The 19,196-nt window shown below is 42.0% G+C and overlaps 1 protein-coding gene and 1 long non-coding RNA gene across 4 annotated transcripts in view; one reads left to right on the top strand and one right to left on the bottom strand.

Moving 5' to 3' along the window:
• RAB28 (RAB28, member RAS oncogene family) overlaps positions 1–6,238 on the bottom strand; it is a 70,761-nt gene extending 64,523 nt beyond the window's left edge. Inside the window, exon 1 of one of the 3 annotated variants that reach the window (XR_004417987.2) lies at positions 5,991–6,237. Coding sequence is in view for 2 of the 3 variants with exons in the window: in XM_033060609.2 (XP_032916500.1) it covers positions 5,991–6,068 (78 nt within the window). In the remaining variant the exon portion in view is untranslated. Of the gene's footprint in view, positions 1–5,990 lie in introns of all 3 variants that reach the window. The other 2 variants (XM_033060609.2, XM_033060608.2) reach the window with 2 other exon arrangements.
• Positions 6,201–18,231, top strand: LOC116996684. The gene is made up of 2 exons (XR_004417989.1): positions 6,201–6,285; positions 18,038–18,231. It is a non-coding gene; the product is annotated as an uncharacterized LOC116996684 (long non-coding RNA).
• Positions 18,232–19,196: the final 965 nt, after the last annotated feature.

Below are 19,196 nucleotides of genomic sequence, written 5' to 3'. Positions count from 1 at the left end.
ACAAATTGGTTACTCTGTTGCACGGCGGGTGGGGCCAGCTCAGTGCCAGCAGCACAGGGTAGGGGGAGGGAGGCAGGGGAGCTCCCTCCTTCAGGCGGGGGAGAGGCAGGAGGCTCTGTGCTGCCATCCCCGCGGCCCGTGGGGTAAGCGGGGTCTCCTGCCCCAGCCTGCTGCAGCAGGAGCAGGCAGGTTCCACCTCCGCCTGCCGCCGCGGGAGCGGGGGTGCTCCTTCCCCTCCTGCCTTCGCCGCTGCAGGTGCCGGCGGGCTCCATCCCTGCCTGCCACCACAGGGCAGCACCGGGCCGGGGTGAGCGAGCCCAGCGGCAGTGGCGGACGGCCCCGAGTGGCCCCGCCGAGCAGCCCCATTGAGCTGGGCCACCTGGCCCCGTCGGCAGCCCCGAGCAGGCCGAGCCTGCACAGCCCGAGCCGAGCCACTAAACCCTGCCATGCTGCGATTCTGTTACTATTTGGCAACTTTGTTGCACGTGGGTCCTCGCTGCGAACGACAGAGCGGCTTATAATCAGGTGCGGCTTATTTATGGACAAAAAACGAAATGTTTGCCAACACCCGAAGATGCGGCTTATACTCAGTGCGGCTTGTATTCCTGAAATTACTGTACTTCACTGAACCCAAGCCCCAAGGGGATTTAAAATAAAAAAAACAAATGGGGAAAAAAGCAAGTCAACTAGAAATAGCACGAGTATGCTTATATATTTGTATTCCTGTGGAAAGGGGGAAGACCACAGAGGATGACTCATAAGAAGATTCTTCTGCTTTCAGCTATGTGACAATAATACTAACAACACACACAAAATAAAATTCAATACAGATTCAGATTACAGTATTGAAAGAGTCAGAAAAACTGTGTCAATTAATCCCAATACTGAGCATGTCAAAATTACAATGACACCTTTAATGTGTCATGACCTTAAAGATGCAGATGAGAATAAGACAACTGCAGGAATACACCACAGTCTTCTTGACATTTTCTTTTTTGGAAAAGTAACCAGTGCCTAGACTACAGATTCAAGGATCACCTGACTATATCATGGTATTCTACATTTTCCAACACACTAGTTTAGATCCTCATTAAATAAGTAACCACTGCCTTCTTGTTTTAAAGGCTCAGTAAATATTAGTTCATCATTCTGTGACACTCAATATTCCCTGAGGACTTCTAGGACTGTTAGTAAAAAGAAACTACACACATTCAATTAACAGCCAACCTATAAGAGCAGCAAGTAATCAACAGCATGGCAAAGTCCTCTTAAACAGTTTTTCTCCACTGTGCTCTTGAAGGCAAAGGAATTTATAGCACAAAATCATTGACTAACTCCTTTTTAAATTTTTTCCTAATAAATGTTAGAGCTCAAGGAAGGTGTTGGATTACCAGTCTAGAGTCCTCTATTTATTCACAAAACAAGCATTTATCCACAAAATGCTAAGAGCAACAGTTCAAACTTCTTTAGAACAATAAACAAAGAAGTTATGTCAATGCATATTCAAGTGCTTCTACAATGCAAATACTCCCTTCAAATCCCAGAAGTGTTCACTGACATGCTTGCCAGAAAAGATTTTGCTCAACAGTTTTACCTGAGGATATACTGAATACAGTCTATATAAGAATTAATGAAAGTTAAATAATGGTTCAGTAGAACAGTATTGTAAAAATAAATAAGTGATCAGTGACCATTTTTAGAAAGGTTGCATTCCATACTATTCCACCCTTTAATGTCGAGGTCAGAGAACAGTATGACAGCATGAAGGCCTTTGTTCCTTTGCAGCTCTACTAAAACAACCACATCACCAGCTTGCATAGCAGAATTCCCAGCAAAAATTCCACCAGTTTGGAAGGTTCACACACCTGCCTTAAATATTTCAAAGTGAATGTCAACATCCTATTCTAAATATCAATACTCTATTGAAGGTGTTAAAAAACCCTGCTAAAAACAAGAAAATATCTTTGGGCTCTAATTTACAGCAACCAAAATAGTAGTTAAAAAAGAAAAAAAGGTACAGTATTCTAAGTTCAAAATACAATAGGATATTTGGGAAGGTTTTTTTCTTGAAGAAGCAAAGATGGAACTTAACCTTACATGTAAAGCATGACAGTTCCTTGCTTTTATTTTTCAGTGTAAATAACTCAGTATAAACTGCTGACATGCTGTTCCTAAAGACCTTCATAATAAATAAAAAGGAAAAAAAGCAAACAAAATCCTAAAAAGTCAATAAATTGAACAAGTAAGGATAGCCAGTTCTGGCAATGACTACTCACCAGGGCAACCATAAACTTGTAGGGAAAACCCCATCAATAACAACTCTTCGAATAAAGTCCTATAGAATTAAGTTTATGAGAAAGCAGAGCCAAAATGTAGTATCACAGTTGTAAGAAAGAAAACAAAACCCAAAATTCAATTAGATGCAAGCGCATAGTTCTGAAGCCATGAATTTCCATTCACACACAAACTGTAGCCACTAATTGAAAATCTACTTTCCAAAAACCACATGTATCTATCCCTTCCCTCACTCCCTTCCTGAACATCAATGTCATTATCCAAGCACAGTTAAACTCATCCCTCAGTCACCTCCTATCCTATTGGCAAGAATTTTAGGACAAACAAAACTAAAACAAACACTAGGCTAAATAATGAAATGCTTTAACTACCATAAAAACATGTAACTGTCCAAGCTAATGTCCTTCCATCCCACTGCTAACTACTGATGCAACTTTGTTCACTGAAAAAGAGAAAATTACCATAACTTCTTGACATTTGACGTAGATCTATTTGATGCATCTGGGCCAGCCTGCACAGCACACTTCACTCAATTTTCCATTTGCAAGACTCAACGTGACAACAATATTTTTGTCACCATCAATGAGGCCAACTGTAACAAGACAATTGAGAATTGGCAAAAAGCTTAAAAATCTGGTATCCTAAAAAATCCTAAATTAAGCAGGACACTACGCTTTATGTCAGCCTATGTTTTAGCTCCTGCAAACTCCCATACTAGCTTGAGCATTCATTCTTTCATTTTCATTATCCATTGTTAGCAGAGGGAAAGGGTAGGATGTTTCTGCTACCATACTTTAGTTCCAGCTACAACAGATAGCAAATAACCAGAACCTCAGCACACCTATTTTTCAGGACCTCCCTTCCCATTAACAGCTCTGAGATTTGCTTCCAGAGGCCCAAAACCTTTTTCAACAGTAGCAAATCACAACATTCTATTTCAAATCAGCACCCTTGTGTATTTCAGTATAAGCCAATCTATGCACAAAAATAATAAAAATATCTGGATTATAACATCTCTTTTTTTCAATCCATACTAGCAATGCTGGTTTATTTTAATGGAAAATCATTTTGGCTCACGAAGAGTGGGTTGATTTAAAACCTAGACACATAAGGCAGCTACACAGCTACATGTACTTGTCCTTCCTATACTCAAAGAGCCAACTGTTACTAATAATTGCTGCTTTTTTTCACCTCACATTGTCCCCACTTCTAATTGCTTTTCAGATGGTTTTCCTAGTTTGTCTAGTTATCTTCTGAATAACTAGTCTTGCTTCCCTCAATTTTGCTTTTCCACAGTTCACCATTATCTTACCATCTCTATTTTACCCTAAGAGTTTTACAGATTCTACTCTGTCTCACTTCTCTTATGCCTTCTTCCACTTTTAGTCTTCTCTACTTGAGTTTGCTCCAGCAGTGCTTATTGCTATTTTTAAAATTCTAAGTATCCAATCATCCATTCAGCCACCTCAAAACAAATTAACAAAAGCACAACATCCTTCCCTTGCCTCATGGATAGAGCAATTCCTAGTTAGTGTACAAACATTACCTTTAGCTTGAACAGATACTGATTTGTTTCTAAGCTGCTACCAATCCTTGCACAGAACCCAAGTCACATTGCTTCTAAGCAATGGGTGAGGAAAACAGCAAGTTTCCACTTGATCCACAACAACAATTTTCGTTGTCTTTTTTTTAAAGAGGGGGCAAAAGAAGCCAAATGTGAACACCTCACATTAAACGCAAGATACAGTATTGCAATATATCCCATCATTTTCTACACACCTCCTGCCTCATGATCCCAGAGTGATAGGAAGAGAAAAACCAACACTTTGCACAGTAAAAGAGAGATAAGTATGCATGTATGTAAAGACCAGCTGTGAACCAGATGTGAGAGCCAGGCAATTTAGAGTTGAAAACATAGAGACATACACAGGTTTCGACAAGTAAGCGGAACGAGTAGACAACAAAAGAGAAGAACCTCAACAATTTAGTCTTCTGAGGTGCTTGAAATACCACTAGGTACATTTTATCCTTCCATTCCATGACCCAATTGCTTCTTTATTTTTACAAGAGCTTACAATAAATCTGTGTGTGCTGCCAGGCCATTGGGATGGTGGGAAGGAGCCTCTATTACAGCATCATCTAGGGGGGACGGGAGGAAAAGCAGCCCACCAGAGTATTGCTGCTGCTCATGCCCAGTAACCTGCTGTGGAAGCATGAGATTCCTACAGTCAGCAGATGCACAGTGGCAGCTCCTGTGAGAGAGGTAGGAACCAAAAGGAATATACATCAAAACTCAAGCATGCTTGAAAATCCATGTTTGGCGACAAGTCTTGCCACAAGCTGCTCAACAGCAGTAGTGAAAGCATTCTTCAGTTTGAATGGAAAACTCCAGGGAAATGCTCGCCGTGAAGCAGCACTTCAGCTGTCAATGCTGTGCATTTATTATGCTCTCATCACACAGCTGGTTGGAATTGCCCATCTACTGGCTCAGATGAACACAATACCACTCCAGACTGGGTTTAGAATCACTGGAGACAAAAAAAAGTTTTGTTTCTTTATAGAGTTCTGAATAACTAAGTGAACAAAACCACATGTACTTTCACTAAGAGCTTATATCTATTAATGTCAGGCAGTCCATTTAAACTAGCACGATGAACATTTCCACTTTTCATACGAACTGTGAAGCAAGTAGAATTTCTTTTCCCTGTAGTTTCAAAAGTTAAGGACAGAGGAGAAAACTGTATACTTCAAGCATACAACACATTTACTATTTTCAGGTGTCTCTCACAAAATTATTCAGGCTACATATGACAATATATTCAAGTGTAGAGTTAACATCAGTGACTATTTTAAACGGTTAAGAAAGCAGCCTCTCTTTTGCCTTCTTTGGTTTCTCCTTGTCAAAATTTCTCTTTTAAAAAGAGAAATGTGTTGGATTATTGTTTGATCATTTTGACTGTTTTTTATTACTGTTGATAAATAAACTTTTATAAAGAGGATTTCATTATGGTGATTACAGATAGGGGAAAAAAACCCAAAAACATAAAAGTTACAAACGAAAACTAAATAGACCCAGCACAGCTCTGTTACAGTAACTCCACTAGATGCAAAGTGTTCTGTGCAGCTGGGGAGGTTGGCAGCTCTGTATCCGAAACGAAGGGCGCCTGCAGACCCAGCTCAGCGACCTTCCCTGCTCGTCCCTTTCCACGCGAACCCACGGGCCCCGACCCCAGCCCTCCAGCCCGGGCACTGCAGCCCCGAGAGCGGCTGCGGGCGATTCCAGCGACTCCAGCCGGGCAGCTCCGGCCTCGATCGGCAGCGCAGGGGATCAGCGGGAAACTCTGGCAGCACCACAGCAATTACGTTATGCGCCTCTCCTTTGCTTACGGCTCAAGAAAATTGGATTACAGGCGTGTACGCCTACTTGCTGACGATACGTGCTCGGGTGCGGAAGCCCTGTCAGAGGGTTTGGCTGCCGGGCACGGCGCGGATACCCGCGGGAGAGCCCGCGCAGGGCCTGCAGCCGAGCGGGAGCAGCAGCCAGGTATCGCGACAGCGGCTGCGCGACAGCCTGGGAGCCGCCGCGGGCTGCCCCTCCTCAGCAGCAGAGCCAGGGGCAGCAGGGGGCGAAGGCCGGGAAGGGGCTCGAGGCACCGCGGCGAGGGAGAGGAGTTGCCGGCGGGGCCGGCACTGACCTTGCCAGTGGTGCCGTCCCCCAGCACCACCAGCTTGAGCTGGTGGTCCGGACTCTCCTCCTCCTCCGAGTCCGACATGATCTCTACGGCCCCGGCGAGACAGAAGAGGCTGAGAGCAGCCGGGAGGAGCTGGGTGCAGGAGCGAGGACGAAACAGGGGGAAGAGCGAGCGCGGCGCTCACGAAGCCGGCAGCAACTGACGAGCCAGCACCGCCATCTTCCTTCGGCGCGCCCTCCGTCGCTATGGTCCGCGCGGGACGAAACCAGCGACAGCGCTGAAGGAAGGGGGGGAAGCGGTAAATAGCGGGCGGGAGCTACAGCAACAAGTGCAGCCGCTGCTTCGGGACACACTCACTTCTGCCCCCACAGGATGGGGAGATGGTTCAGCCCGGCTGTCGGCCGCACGCCGCGGTGGCTCGGGCCCCGCAGTGACGCCCGGCGCGGTAACCAAGCAACGGGGGCGGGGCGGGGCGGGGCTACTGCCCGACCGCCCCTGCTGAGAGCCGGGCCCGCCCCGTCCGGGGCTGAGCGGGGAGGCCGCTGAGGTTTGCTGTGGCAGCTACACATGGCAACTAAAATAAATAGTTACGGCAGCCAAATCAGAGTTACTGAATGGTTTGGGTTGAAGGGAACCTTAAACATCATCTCATTCCTACCCCACTGCCATGGGCAGGGTCACCTTCCACTAGACCAGGTTGCCCAAAGCCCCGTCCAGGCTGGCTTTGAGCACTGCCAGGGATGGAGCAGCCACAGCTTCTCTGGGAAACCTGTGCCAGTGCCTCACCACCTTCACAGTGAAGAATTTCTTCATGATATCTAATCTAACCTCGCACTCTTTCATTTAAAACCATCCCTCGTTGTTCTATCCCTGCATGCACAGGTATGAGTTTCCTTTCTGGCTCTCAACCTTTTAGAGGGGTACATAAAGGTCTGTACAGTATGGTCACTCTGGAACCTTCTTTTCTGCTGGCTGAACATTCCTAGTTCTAGAGACTCCACCACTTTCTTACACAGTCTCAGAACTTTTCTATCCATACAAGCAATCAGTAAGAAAACTTGTCAAGGTAGCCCTAGCTGAATTTTAGACCATTGCTTTATCACATACCATGGTCAGGGAGAACAGATTATAACCTACTCTCTTGCATCAGCCTTCCCTGAATTTGAAAACTACCAGCGTCCCTTCAGCCTCTCATCTTTCCCATAGACTAAACAACTCCTCTTCAGTCAGTCTTTCCCTCAGTTGTCTTTTCTAGACTTCTGATTATTCTTGTTGCTTTCCTTTGGCCCCTCTCCACTTTCTTGCAGTACTGTGCCAAAAACTGGATACAGTACTTCTGTTGAGGCCCTGGGAATATTGAGTAGAGTGGAAGTATTACTTCATGTGTCTTGCATATGAGGCTTCTGTTTATATATCCCAGTATGATGTTTGTTTTCTTGACGGTATGACATTGCTGACTCATACCAATCCTGATTTCCTAAAAAAGCCTCTGGATGCTCTCCTATTATTGGCATTTCATACATGTTGAAGTTTTATTTCTGTTTAACTGTAGTGCTTTTCCCCATTGAATTTAATCCTATGTTCCAGCTAATTGCAACATTTGTCAATATAATTTCATTTATAACGTTGTCCTCCAAAATGCGTACCAATCATCCCAACTTGCTTATGTCTGGAAGTCTGAGAACCGTATTCTCTATTCAAAAGTCATTAATAATGATATCCAATAGTACCAAATTTCTTCAAGTGTCTCTTTGACATATTTTTCCTGTATGAGTGACAACAATTCTTTGGGCATTGTTTATATGACAATTTGAACAGAGACATCTGGAACTCTTTAACATATAGATGTATTTTAATGGATTCAATAACAAGCTAAGAATTTTTAGGACAACTTTGTATAATGCCTAAATAGCAATCATACCTGTTTCAGTCTCTTTCAGGTTTTCTTTATGAAATGTATGTCTGAAATTTCCAATATTACAAGTACACTGTTTTACTCAATCCTCAGCAGGATCAGGAAGGTTCCTTATTGATCATGTACTCATGTGTTTGCACAATTGAGGCTAAATGCTTTTCCAATGACATTCGGGGGGTGGGAGGAGGAGGGGGGCGGATGCACCATAAAGTACATTAAATTCTAATGGGAAACAAGACACACACCTTTGTCAGTCCATACTTTGAATCAAATTAAACATGTTGCTCGTTATTTTCCACTTCTGATCATCTTTTAGCCTAATTGTACTGCAAGTTCTCTTTACTTGCCACTTCAGCAAGATCAGTATCAGGGCTCAGGAGTCCATGGAAAGTTGCTGAGAAAAATAAACCCAGAAGCCTTAGATTTAACCTACATAGATGTTCACTTTCACTTGAGAACTTTGAAGAGTCTGTAAGAGTGATTGTTGCTGCTGCTCAATGCCATTACTAGATCTTCCACCTTTATCAATTGGGTAGTGAGTTTAATAAATGTTTTCACTTGGTTTGGTTCTTCAGAATACTACTGAAGTTGTTTCAGTTCACTTTTAGTTGCAAAAGCTCAACTATTTAAAGGCTTGGTAACTCTCCCTAAGTAGAATCGCTGTAACTGCTGAATGAGTTTTTGGGAGACAGAAGTAATAGAGTGTGGCAGGATGGGCAAGAGATGTTTAGGAGAGGAGACAGGCAGCGGTGGAGGAGTCAGCGCTTATACGTAGGTAGGAAAGGAGGCTGGAAAGGGAAATCTGTGGAAATTTCTGAGGGTCAGAGACAAGTGTGGGAGTTTTTAGCCAGGTACCCAGCTCACTTCATCTGGGTTTAAAGGAACTTTCCTTCCTGGCCCCTGTGAATTTTTGTGCTGCTCTTGGAAGCCATTTGTTCCCTTCTTCACATTTTCCCCTACAAACCCTGGTTAAATTTGTTAGTGCAAGCCATTGATTTGCATTTCATGTTTTGAGCTGACAGTAAGAAATACTCTCATTTTTTGTCCTGCCATTTTGTTCCAGTTTAATTAGAAAACCATTTTTGGTAATCAGTTTCTGTTTGAAGAAGAAATAGCACAGTTCCGGTTTTGGTTCCTTTACCCCCTTGTTCTTAAATTACACCCTCACTAAGCAGTTGTGGCATATACAGCCACCCATGTTTGCAAATGCAAACTGTACAAATGCAAACTAGATCTCTGAATTTGGGGGGAGTTTTTTTAGAATATAGTATAAGGTTGCATTTCCTAATGCAAATATCTACAAAAGCACCAAAAATCATTGCCTACATAGGAAAGAAACGTGTGCTTCCCCGAAGCTCTGAGGTGCGAATCAAGCTGAATGAGGTGGAATCTGCACTGAGAGAAAAAGGAATAGCATGTGTGGGAGCCTTCAACCTTTTTGCCATCCTCTTCAGGAATGCAGGGTCATTAGCTACCAAGTCATCTGTGCTGTCCTTACAGCACTTGATGGAAACAACACATTTCTCAGAGATTGACGTGAGCTGTGTCCTCTGTTACCAACGCAAGACATTCTTTTAACTTCTGTTCTACTTTTTCTGCCCATGCTTACACAACAATATTCATTCTTTTTTGAGTTTCTTTCATACCAATTTTTCTGTCTCTGTAGATGGGATCTGTACTGCTCCTCTTCTTCAAGGTGGAAATTGACATTACATTTGTTTGAATGAGGAAAGTGTCCTTGAAAAGCAAAATTGTTGACACAAAAGTGGAGCATGCATTTAAAAAGAAAATATGTTTACTTCCATTATAATGTTGGGTTTGCCACTCATCTCTAGAGCAGAGTAGAGAGCAGCTGTTGGTTTTAACTGCACTATAGAGTTGCAAATAAAACCCAAATTGTTTCTACACCATCAGTATCATCTCTAATGTCTTTACCAGACAGTGTTTTCTTCTGCACTGCTTGATGACTGTGCCTTGAGTGAAACTCGGTGATTAATGCGCCTGACTAGACAGACAACTGAGTGGAAATGGTAAATAACGACTTGTTTTTATACACGTAAAAAACAGTTCCTACTCAAGCTGGAAATCCTTGCTTTTGGAAGGGCATTCTTCCATCTTGCTTCCTGCTAACCTAAGGTCACTTAAGGAGTAGCTGTTTTTAATGCCCTTGATTACAGTGATGTAAACGTCTCTGGCCCAGACGCTGCAGTGAACAAGACTTTCCACACTGGAATATGGTTAAGCTGAAGGCCACAACTTTTATTAACTACATTGCCTAATAAAACAGGGAAGAACCACTAGCCAGCTGTTCCCCACAAAGTACCCAGTAAAACAGGGCAAGTGAGGTTCACCAAGCACAAGACTGTGGAGGCCAAGCTAAATGTTTAAGAGAAAGCTGACCGCATCCTCCCTCTGGCAAAAGTGGCCATGGTATGTGGTTCCACTGAAACTATCTTCTCCTACATTGTGCTGGGGAGGGGAGAGAAATGTCAGCAGTAAGTTTTTTATTTGTGTAAGGCGCTACCTTTTTCCTTTTTCCCTGTATTGTGGAAAAGGAAATTGTTCGCTGACACCTGGCTAGTATTTAAGACATGAGCAGTAATTCTAGCCACAGCTAACATGAAAAACCCACACTGGAAACCTTCTCTTCAGTTGTGTAAACGAACAAACAAGTTCTCTTGTCTTTCCACTAGCTGAATTGACTAATAAAGCCACACCACATTTTCAGTGTGGTAAACACTTTTTCTCACTAAAGCACATTGTGTTACTCAGACTGTGAAGTCCAGCAACATCCAGGCTAATAACAACAGTGACAGAAAAGAAGGGGTCAAAAAGACCTACAGAATAAGAACTAATTTACAAAGGAAGTACACCTAACTTCTACTGAGATGGTCATGCAAATTTGGAATTTCCCACGTGAACACAGAGGGTCACTGGGAGCTCCTGTTTCTTGTCCCCAGACCACAATGCTTGTTGGAACAACAGAGAAAGTTGTCTTTCTCAGTCTTGATCTGTTACCAGTTCAAAAAAAAAAAGCCTTTATTTTTTTCTCTTCTATAACAACACAGTAAATCTATAATTATTTTCTAGCCTGTATGCAGGTTTGGAAGGACCCACCTGAATCACTGGTGTCCTGTTGTTGAATTCCCGAAGGAAACCATTGAGTTCCACCACAAAAGCAGGAAAGCCATTTGCCCTCACCACTCTTCTTGGAAGTTTGTTCTAGGACCTGGTGGTTTCGTTCCATATTATGGATTTACCCTTCCAATTCTTTCCCTAATCCTACAATCTTACTGATGGTGGAGGGTACAAGCGGCTGCTCGGGGCTTGGTTGCCAACTGGGGTAAACCACCACATGCCACCTAACAGAGAAGCTTCCACCCAATCACTTGTTCCCTACCCGTCAGCAGCAGCAAGGAGAGAATCAGAAGGACAAAAGCAAGAGACAAAGGTTGAGATAATCACAGTTTGATAAGTGAAACAAGGCTACCCACACAAGCAAATTTCTTTTTTAAGGGAATTAATTTTCTATTTCCCAGCAGTAGGCAGATGTTTAGATGCTTCCTGGAAGGCAGAGCCTCAGCATGCCTATTTGGGAAGAGAAGTGCAATGATCTCAAATGTCCAATTTCCTCCCCCTTTTCCCCAGCTTTTGTACTGTGCACAATAATTGCATTTGCTTTTTTCACACAGAAATCACATTTCCAGTAGATCTAGTAGCCATCTCGTTCTTCTCTTAAACTATTAGCTATTAAATCTCATCTTCTCCTGAAGATTTAGTTACTAGTTCCCAAGTGTATGACTTAGCACTCTATATGGCTGAATCTTACCCTACATCAAGGGTTTCAGGCCACAGTTATCCAGTTCTCTTGGCCCAGTACCTTGAGCCTCTGCTGTAGCTTCGCAAAATCCTCTTACCAGTTAATCAGCCTGATCCTGCTTTTTGTGGGCAGTTCTTTAAGAAGTGCATTACACAATGTTGCACCTGAAACCTATTGCTCAGGTAGCCCATCCCCTGCAACCTGATACTTCTTTCAGTAACATCCATCATAATTTTCTCTTTATCTGATTCTCCCATCTTCACCTTATCTACTGATCTCCATTTTTCTGCCTTAATATGTAGCTACTCTCTGTGAAAATCCACACAGATGACATCTTCCTGAGGTGGATTGACCTTGGCTGAGTACTGGGTGCCCACCAAAGCCACTCTATCATTCCCTCAGCTGCACAGGGGAGAGAAAATGCTATGTAGGGTTCATGGGCTGAAATAAGGGCAGGGAGGGATCTCTCACCAACTACCACCATGGGCAAAATCAGCTTGCCTTGGGAAAATTAGTTTTATTTATTACCAATCAAATCAGAGCAGAAAAAAGAGAAATAAACTCAAAACTTAAAACAACTTTCCATCACCCCTACCTTTTTCCCAAGTTTATCTTCACTCCCAAATTCTCCAGCTCCTTCCCCTGAGGGGTGCAGGAAGATAAGGAATAGGGGCTGTGATCAGCTCATCACACATACTCTCTACCTCTCCTTCCTCTGCAGGGAGGACTCCTCACACTCTTTCCCTGCTTCACTGTGGGTTACCCAAGGGTCACAGGCTTCTTCAGGGATCTGCCTGTTCCAGCATGGGGTCCTCTAGGGGCTGCTGGTGGATCTCTGCTCCAGCATGGGGTCCTCTAGGGGCTGCTGGTGGATCTCTGCTCCATCATGGGACTCAAAAGAGCACCTGCCTCTCCAAGGTCTGCACTATAGACTGCAGGGGGATAAATCTCTGCTCCACTGCCTGAAGCACCTCCTTCACCTCCTTCTTCATTGATCTTGGTATCTGAACATTTGTTCTTCTCACATTTCTCAATTCTCTCTTCAGTTGCACTTGTACAGGTTTTTTCCTCCTCTCCTTAACTCTTGGAGGCACTGCCACTGTTGCTGTTGGCTTGGCTGGTGGCAGGTCCATCTTGGAGCCAGCTGATATTGGCTCTGTCAGACATGAGGGAAGATTCTGGCAGCTTCTCACAGACACCATGCCTGTATGTCCACCCCCACCCCCTGCTAGCAAAACCTAGAGAAGCAAGCCCAATACACTGTCATGTCTAAATTGCCCAAGTCTAAAAAATCTTTCAGTAAATCAGCTGTCATGTTAATATGACATGTGAAGTAAACCTGTGTTGCAATGTATCCTATTTTTCACTTGCCTGGAGGTTCCTTGTTAATGTTCTTTTTCACTCTGAACTATATGTCAAAAGAAATCCCTTGGAAATATGTCAGTTAAAGCCTTTACATAATCTATCAGTCTGTGAAGACTGTGTGAAGAATTCAGTAGAAGACAAAGTACATTTTCTGAATAAATTATTAATTGCAAACTATTTTTAAATATCATTTTCTATTAATATGATGGTAAATATATCCCTTTCAGCACTTTTATGATCAGCTTTCACAGCAATGATTATTCACTATTGATCTTCATCCAAGGAACTGCACACACATGAGTTGAATGAATCTTGACATTGGAAACACTCTGCAATCCCCTTTCTGCAAGTCTAATAAACCTGCTCAAAGTCATATATGTTGTTGTCCTCAAAGGAAGAAAAGAGCTCAGGGTTTCCTACTTTGACCTCTCCAAATATACATTTATCTCCAACATTAAACTACAGATGTCACAGTCATGACAGTGCAGCGCTGTGTTCACTGCACAACATGCCAACCATGCTTTCAGAGTGCTCAAAGCTAATTAGTTCCCCAGACTCCTAGACTTTATTATACTGGTCACTGTAGAGCCTCTACTCCTCTGTTCCTTCACTGTGCAACATCATCTATAAGTACTTGGCAGCTGGAAGGTACTGATGATCCAGTACAATTGCCTGTCATAGTGCATAAAATTGTCTCATTGTTCTTTGATAGTCCCCTATGACTGTGGCAAATATTTTTTCTTTTTCCCTAGATGGCAATTTGCAGTTTTTAAGGAGCAAATATGATCTATTTGCTATGCCTTTGTACATCACCAAGTGAACTGAGATCCTTATGTCTGACCACAGATTTTAGCTGCTGTGAATATTCAAGCAATGCAGTCAGGTGCATAGCTCAGTCTGGAGTTATTGGATTAACACTTTCCTGCAAAACTTTCATGGGAGAGGTAAGTTTGCACTGACTGCAGACACCCAAGACTGATTTTCTTGACCAGACAACTATTGCAGTCCAAAATTAATTTGAAGTATCTGTGAAATGTCATTTAGTGTCATCCAACTCAGCTATGTCCTGTTAGAGTCTATGTAAGACAGAGCACTCCAGAGGATGAAGCCTAGCATTTCCTCCACAAACCATCCAGTCAGCCATCAGCTGTACAATTTCATTGCCACATCAGCAAATGAAGGCACAGCTTTAACTACCCTAGCGTGCTTTGCCAGAAAATGATCCCCATCTGAATAGCTTAATGTAATATCTTCATCAGCTTTGAAATGTCTTCTGTGCCCAATAGGCATGTTTGTCGCCACCCACTGTGGCACAGGGCTCTGACTGTGCTCGGGAGCCAGCAGCTGCAGCAGTTCAGCATCCACACCCTCTCCATGGTTTGCTACCACCACTGGCAGCAATGGATGTGCACCCACCCCTTACCCACACCACAGCCTCATCCTCAACAGCAATCTAAGCCATGACGTGAGCAATCAGGCTGGGCACAAGTACCTCCAGCTGCGCCAGCTGCTGTGACATCCAGCAAACTGGAGAGTTGATATCCTGGCTGGGAGCTGGTTCCAGTTCATTAGCTGGCCTGTCACAGCTCGAATAAACATGCTTTCTTAGACATTATTTATATCATTTAGCACAGAAAAGCTCACAGTTCAGTGTCAATGTGTCTCAGCTGGAATGACAAAGAACTATTATTTCTGATAGTTTTTCTGTTCGTCTTTCTTATTGCAGATGACAAACTGAAATCAGAACTACCTCCCAATTTTCCATAAGGGACTATGACCAGCAGAATTACATCTCAGGGATAACTGGTTTTCAAACCCCTATTTTGTATCCATTTTCTTCTGATGTGGTATCAAATGTTGTGACTCACTGAAAGTGTTTTTCCTCAATGCTAGCTTATGTGCTTCCAAACTAATTTCTTCCCAGGAAACTTTACATCTTGAGGGCAATTCTATTGCTGCTGCCAAAACTGTAGGTGTTTCTGATGGAAATGAAGTGCTTTATGGCATGATTGTCTCAGATCTACATTGAGCCAAACCATAGAGATTTGTTAGCAACGTGATAAATATAGAAAATACTAAGGAAGAGAGATTTAGGAGAATTAAACCAGGAAAAGCTGAAAGAGAACTGTGACAGAATTTGCTTATCTAATACTGTACTCAAGTAGACCAAGAAGAAACATTGCAATTAAGGTTTTAAGAACATGCAATTATTACTAGTGAAAGATTAGGTATTATTTTCTGTTTCCAGAGAATTCCGCCACATACACTTTCAACATCATATAATAGATCAGTTTCTGTTGTTTTTGCCTTACTTTACTTAGGTAGAATTCTTGCCACTTAATAACACACTCAAACTCATATTCAATTTGACTATATATTCAATGAATTGAGAGCTTTCTCAGCTTATTGCAAAGACTTAATGAAATACTATAAAAATATCTGGACTGCTATGAGAATTGAGATTCAGACTTAAAACTAGATGTGGTGTCTCTTTAATCCTTCTCATCATTTGACACAATTTGAAGTGTTTGGAGTGATTTTCTATTCTTACTTGTAACTAGAATACATGTTTTTCAAGGGAAATATGATATTTGAGTTGCTAGTGTTCCTTTTAAATGGACAAATGTGCACCCACAGACACAGAGACACAGACAGTATGTATCTGTGACTGCTGGAGCACATCAAGTGAAGTGGCTGGATTTTAGATCCCTGCTGGCACACAAACCTGCTGGATGCTGTGCAATTCTGTCACTTCACTCTGGTTCTTCGATGGCAGTTGTAGTCTTCTGAAAAAAAATTGGTCTCATAAATTTCTGAGCTGTTGGCTGAGTTCCTGCAATCCTGTGCCTATGCAAAACTGCCTTCTACTCGAGCTTTGTTATCCAGTAAAATATTGCAAAAGTTCTCCACTGATCTCACTCTGTCATGCAAGAACTTTTCCAAGATATTGCCTGCTGGATTTCAACTTTAACTGGTAGGCGTTAGTATGTTTTCATTTTCCTGAATCAGGCAATGTCTGTCTCAAGAGCAAAACAAGGATCCTTGAGCCAGAATCTTGCACTGCACATGCAAAGAATTTTTTTTGAGATCAAAGGAGAAAATCTGGCTGGTCTGAAGGGTGATATCACTGCTAATCCTGTTTTATTTTCTGCCTAGTGAGACTACAGAGCAGAAAACTTTATACAAGATACACTGTAAACATAACAGAGGGCATGAGCCTGTCAGCCTATCATTGACACGAGACATGCCGACCTGGATCCTGACAAGGATACTTAGTGAGCAAAGGCAATAATGAGGTTTTGAAAAGCACACATTTAAGAGTAATGGATGCTTCAGAGCTGTGCTCCTACAAGTTGTGATTTCAAAGGCTGGAGCCTTCAGTTTGAACCACTAAAATTCAAAATGACAGAAACTTACAAAATTTTATTGCTCTGCATTAAATAAAATTTACATTTACAAGCTGTCAGTTTGAAATGCTGAAAAAGTCATAGTTTAGAACACTAAAAACTAGTTTGAATTACTCTTGCAATCCATTGCTTCCTACTCACAATCTTTCCCAGATACCCAGAATAATCCGTCCACCACACACTTTTCCTATTTCTCTTAATTCATCTTTGTTCCCAAAAGTACCTTGGCTTTGAAGGAAGGTCAGGGAATGAAATAATGCATCTTGCTGCCATAAAAAAAAAAAAACCCTAGGCATAATGAAAAGCTCCCTTTCTGCTTGCTTAATGTGCTAATTTAAGAACTTTAAGGGCAATGTACCATCTACAGCTTGGTTGCTCTGGCTGTCTGGATTTTTTTTGTTAATTTACAGACTCAATTATGTAGACTCTTAAATTCACAGCATTAGTGGGTGGGAAGGTTAATGAAAAAACACAGAGTAGGAAACTTCTGTTTTATATGTATCTTGGGTAACATTTTTAGAAGAACAAGGATCAAAGATTGTAATTTAAAGGAACTCTCAAGACAGGAATAAATGTATATGACTTTAAGGCACCCCTAAAAATTATGGGATGGCTAATATCCCCGTGATTCTGTGGTCTGTTCTAAAACAAAAATATTAAGCCAAATGTTTGGCTCTATATAATAAAAACAGATTATCTAATGGTTTCCAGTGGGAAATATGAGAAAGAGCATTCATAAAGACTCTGTAATAGTTATGAATTATAAAGACTTCCTCATTTTCAGTATGAACTGAAACCCCAATAGAAACTGTTAGATATTTATTCACATGCCCTCAAAGGGACTGCGCATGGACATTTTTAATTAACATTATTTGCAACACTTTACTCAAGTTGTTCATTATTAATTTGACATGTTTTGAAGTCCTGACCAGAAGGTTTTCATCACTTACTCTAATAAAACCATTCTTACATGATTTTAATACTTTTAAAGGGTTACAGTGATTTGCAATCTATACTTATTTTAATGAAGAAAGAAAACAGTGTTTAAGTAATCAAGGTCATAACATTAAAACAAGAAGTCAGGAAACATGAAATAAACTTTGGCATGCCATTAGGCCTTCTCTGTAAGAAAAAACAAGTGAAAAATAAAGGTACAATTTGACAGCACTTTTATATTTCCAGAGATGTCCATTTTGTTACCATTTTGCTCTTCTCTTTTCAGCTGCCCAAAATGTTTTGACATTTATTACTGGGTATAAAACCTGTTTATCAACTTTACCTCCATCTGTCCTCACTGGTCTGATGTCTGTGCCTATCAGTTCAAATGATTAAGACAGGGTAAAATGTCTTTGTCTTGCCTCATTTGAATGATTTTCCTTAGCATTTCTCTTTCATGCAGATATTGAAGCCAAAACTGGCTGGTGAGTCTGCAGAGATTTGTCTTAGGTTACAGCATTGGTAGCAAAGGCAGAAAATACTCATTGACATGACCTTCACGTTTGTGTCTGCACAGGATAAATAAATTCTACTACTTTCTTCCTAGAAAAATGGTAAACATGACTAGAAGAAAAGCGACATTGGAGAGACCTGAGAGTACTGGAGTACCATGACAGAGACAGAGAAACCTACTCATCTTCATGATCTCACAGGCTCAAAAATGTTTAAACTTTGCTCTTTAGCTAGAAGTTAAAATGTTGAAATTTAACCTTTTAAATAAAACGGGCACTTGACACCTCCCTTTGAGAGCACGTGTTTACCTGTCTCAGCTACACCTTTTATGTTCACAACCACACGTTTTCGTTGAAATTGGTTTTGTAACTAACAGCTGGACTAGAACACAAGATGGCAGTGTCAGACGCCACGTACCAGCAGGGGCTGTGGGAGTCCAGCGGGATCTCCTGAGAGAGGAGACAAGCAAGAAGCGCTGAGGTCTTTGTCCTTTCTTTAATACCACTGTGGAACAATTGCTAGGAAGCGAGAACTTTCTTTTCCAACAATACCTAGAAAATACTCTGCAGAAGGAATAAAGGTACAGCACGCTCCGCAGAATAGGTTTTGCTGCACACAATTCACTGAGATCTCCAGGTCTAAGGAGAGTTAAGGTGTGTTAAGACATAAAGCAATATGTTTCTTACAAAGTTATCAAGGAAAAGGGACCTTCTGTCTCCGGAACATTGCTTTTCTTTCCATATCCTAGCAAAGAATGAACATGTAGGTGGGGTTTTTTCTCTCTTTTATTTTCCCTCCCGAATTTATATATCACCAGTCAATCAGTACATATAGTAAGAGGATGATCTTTGTCAACAACATATAGGAAAATTTATTTACTAGTTCTTGAAAGCCATGGCGTTCTTCCTGGTTTTAGGAAGCTCACTATAATCAATGAGGTTGTGCATGTGAAGGTCAGAGTGGAGAAGGTGTGAACATTTTCTAAACCGTGGCAAAAGCCTCAGACCAAACCTGCCCGAAGTGAAAAGCCTCACAGAAATTTAGGGGAAAATAATTTTAAAGACCCTTAAATCAAACCTGTATGTCCAAAGCGAGGGAAAGTCATTAGCAATTGCCGTTCTGCTGAATCTGAGGGATTCTTAGTGGTGTGTCCTTTGTGACTTCCTGAGCACTTACCAGCACCTGAGCCGCAGTCCCACTCCCACTGAGGGACATGAGTCTATTCCCTTGCATGATGCAGTTCTAGTTTGGGA

Source organism: Catharus ustulatus, chromosome 5, assembly GCF_009819885.2.
Source record: "Catharus ustulatus isolate bCatUst1 chromosome 5, bCatUst1.pri.v2, whole genome shotgun sequence".
NCBI classification, from domain to species: Eukaryota; Metazoa; Chordata; class Aves; order Passeriformes; family Turdidae; genus Catharus; species Catharus ustulatus.
Note: the sequence above shows the minus strand (reverse complement) of the source record. Positions and strands in the feature narration are given on the sequence as shown.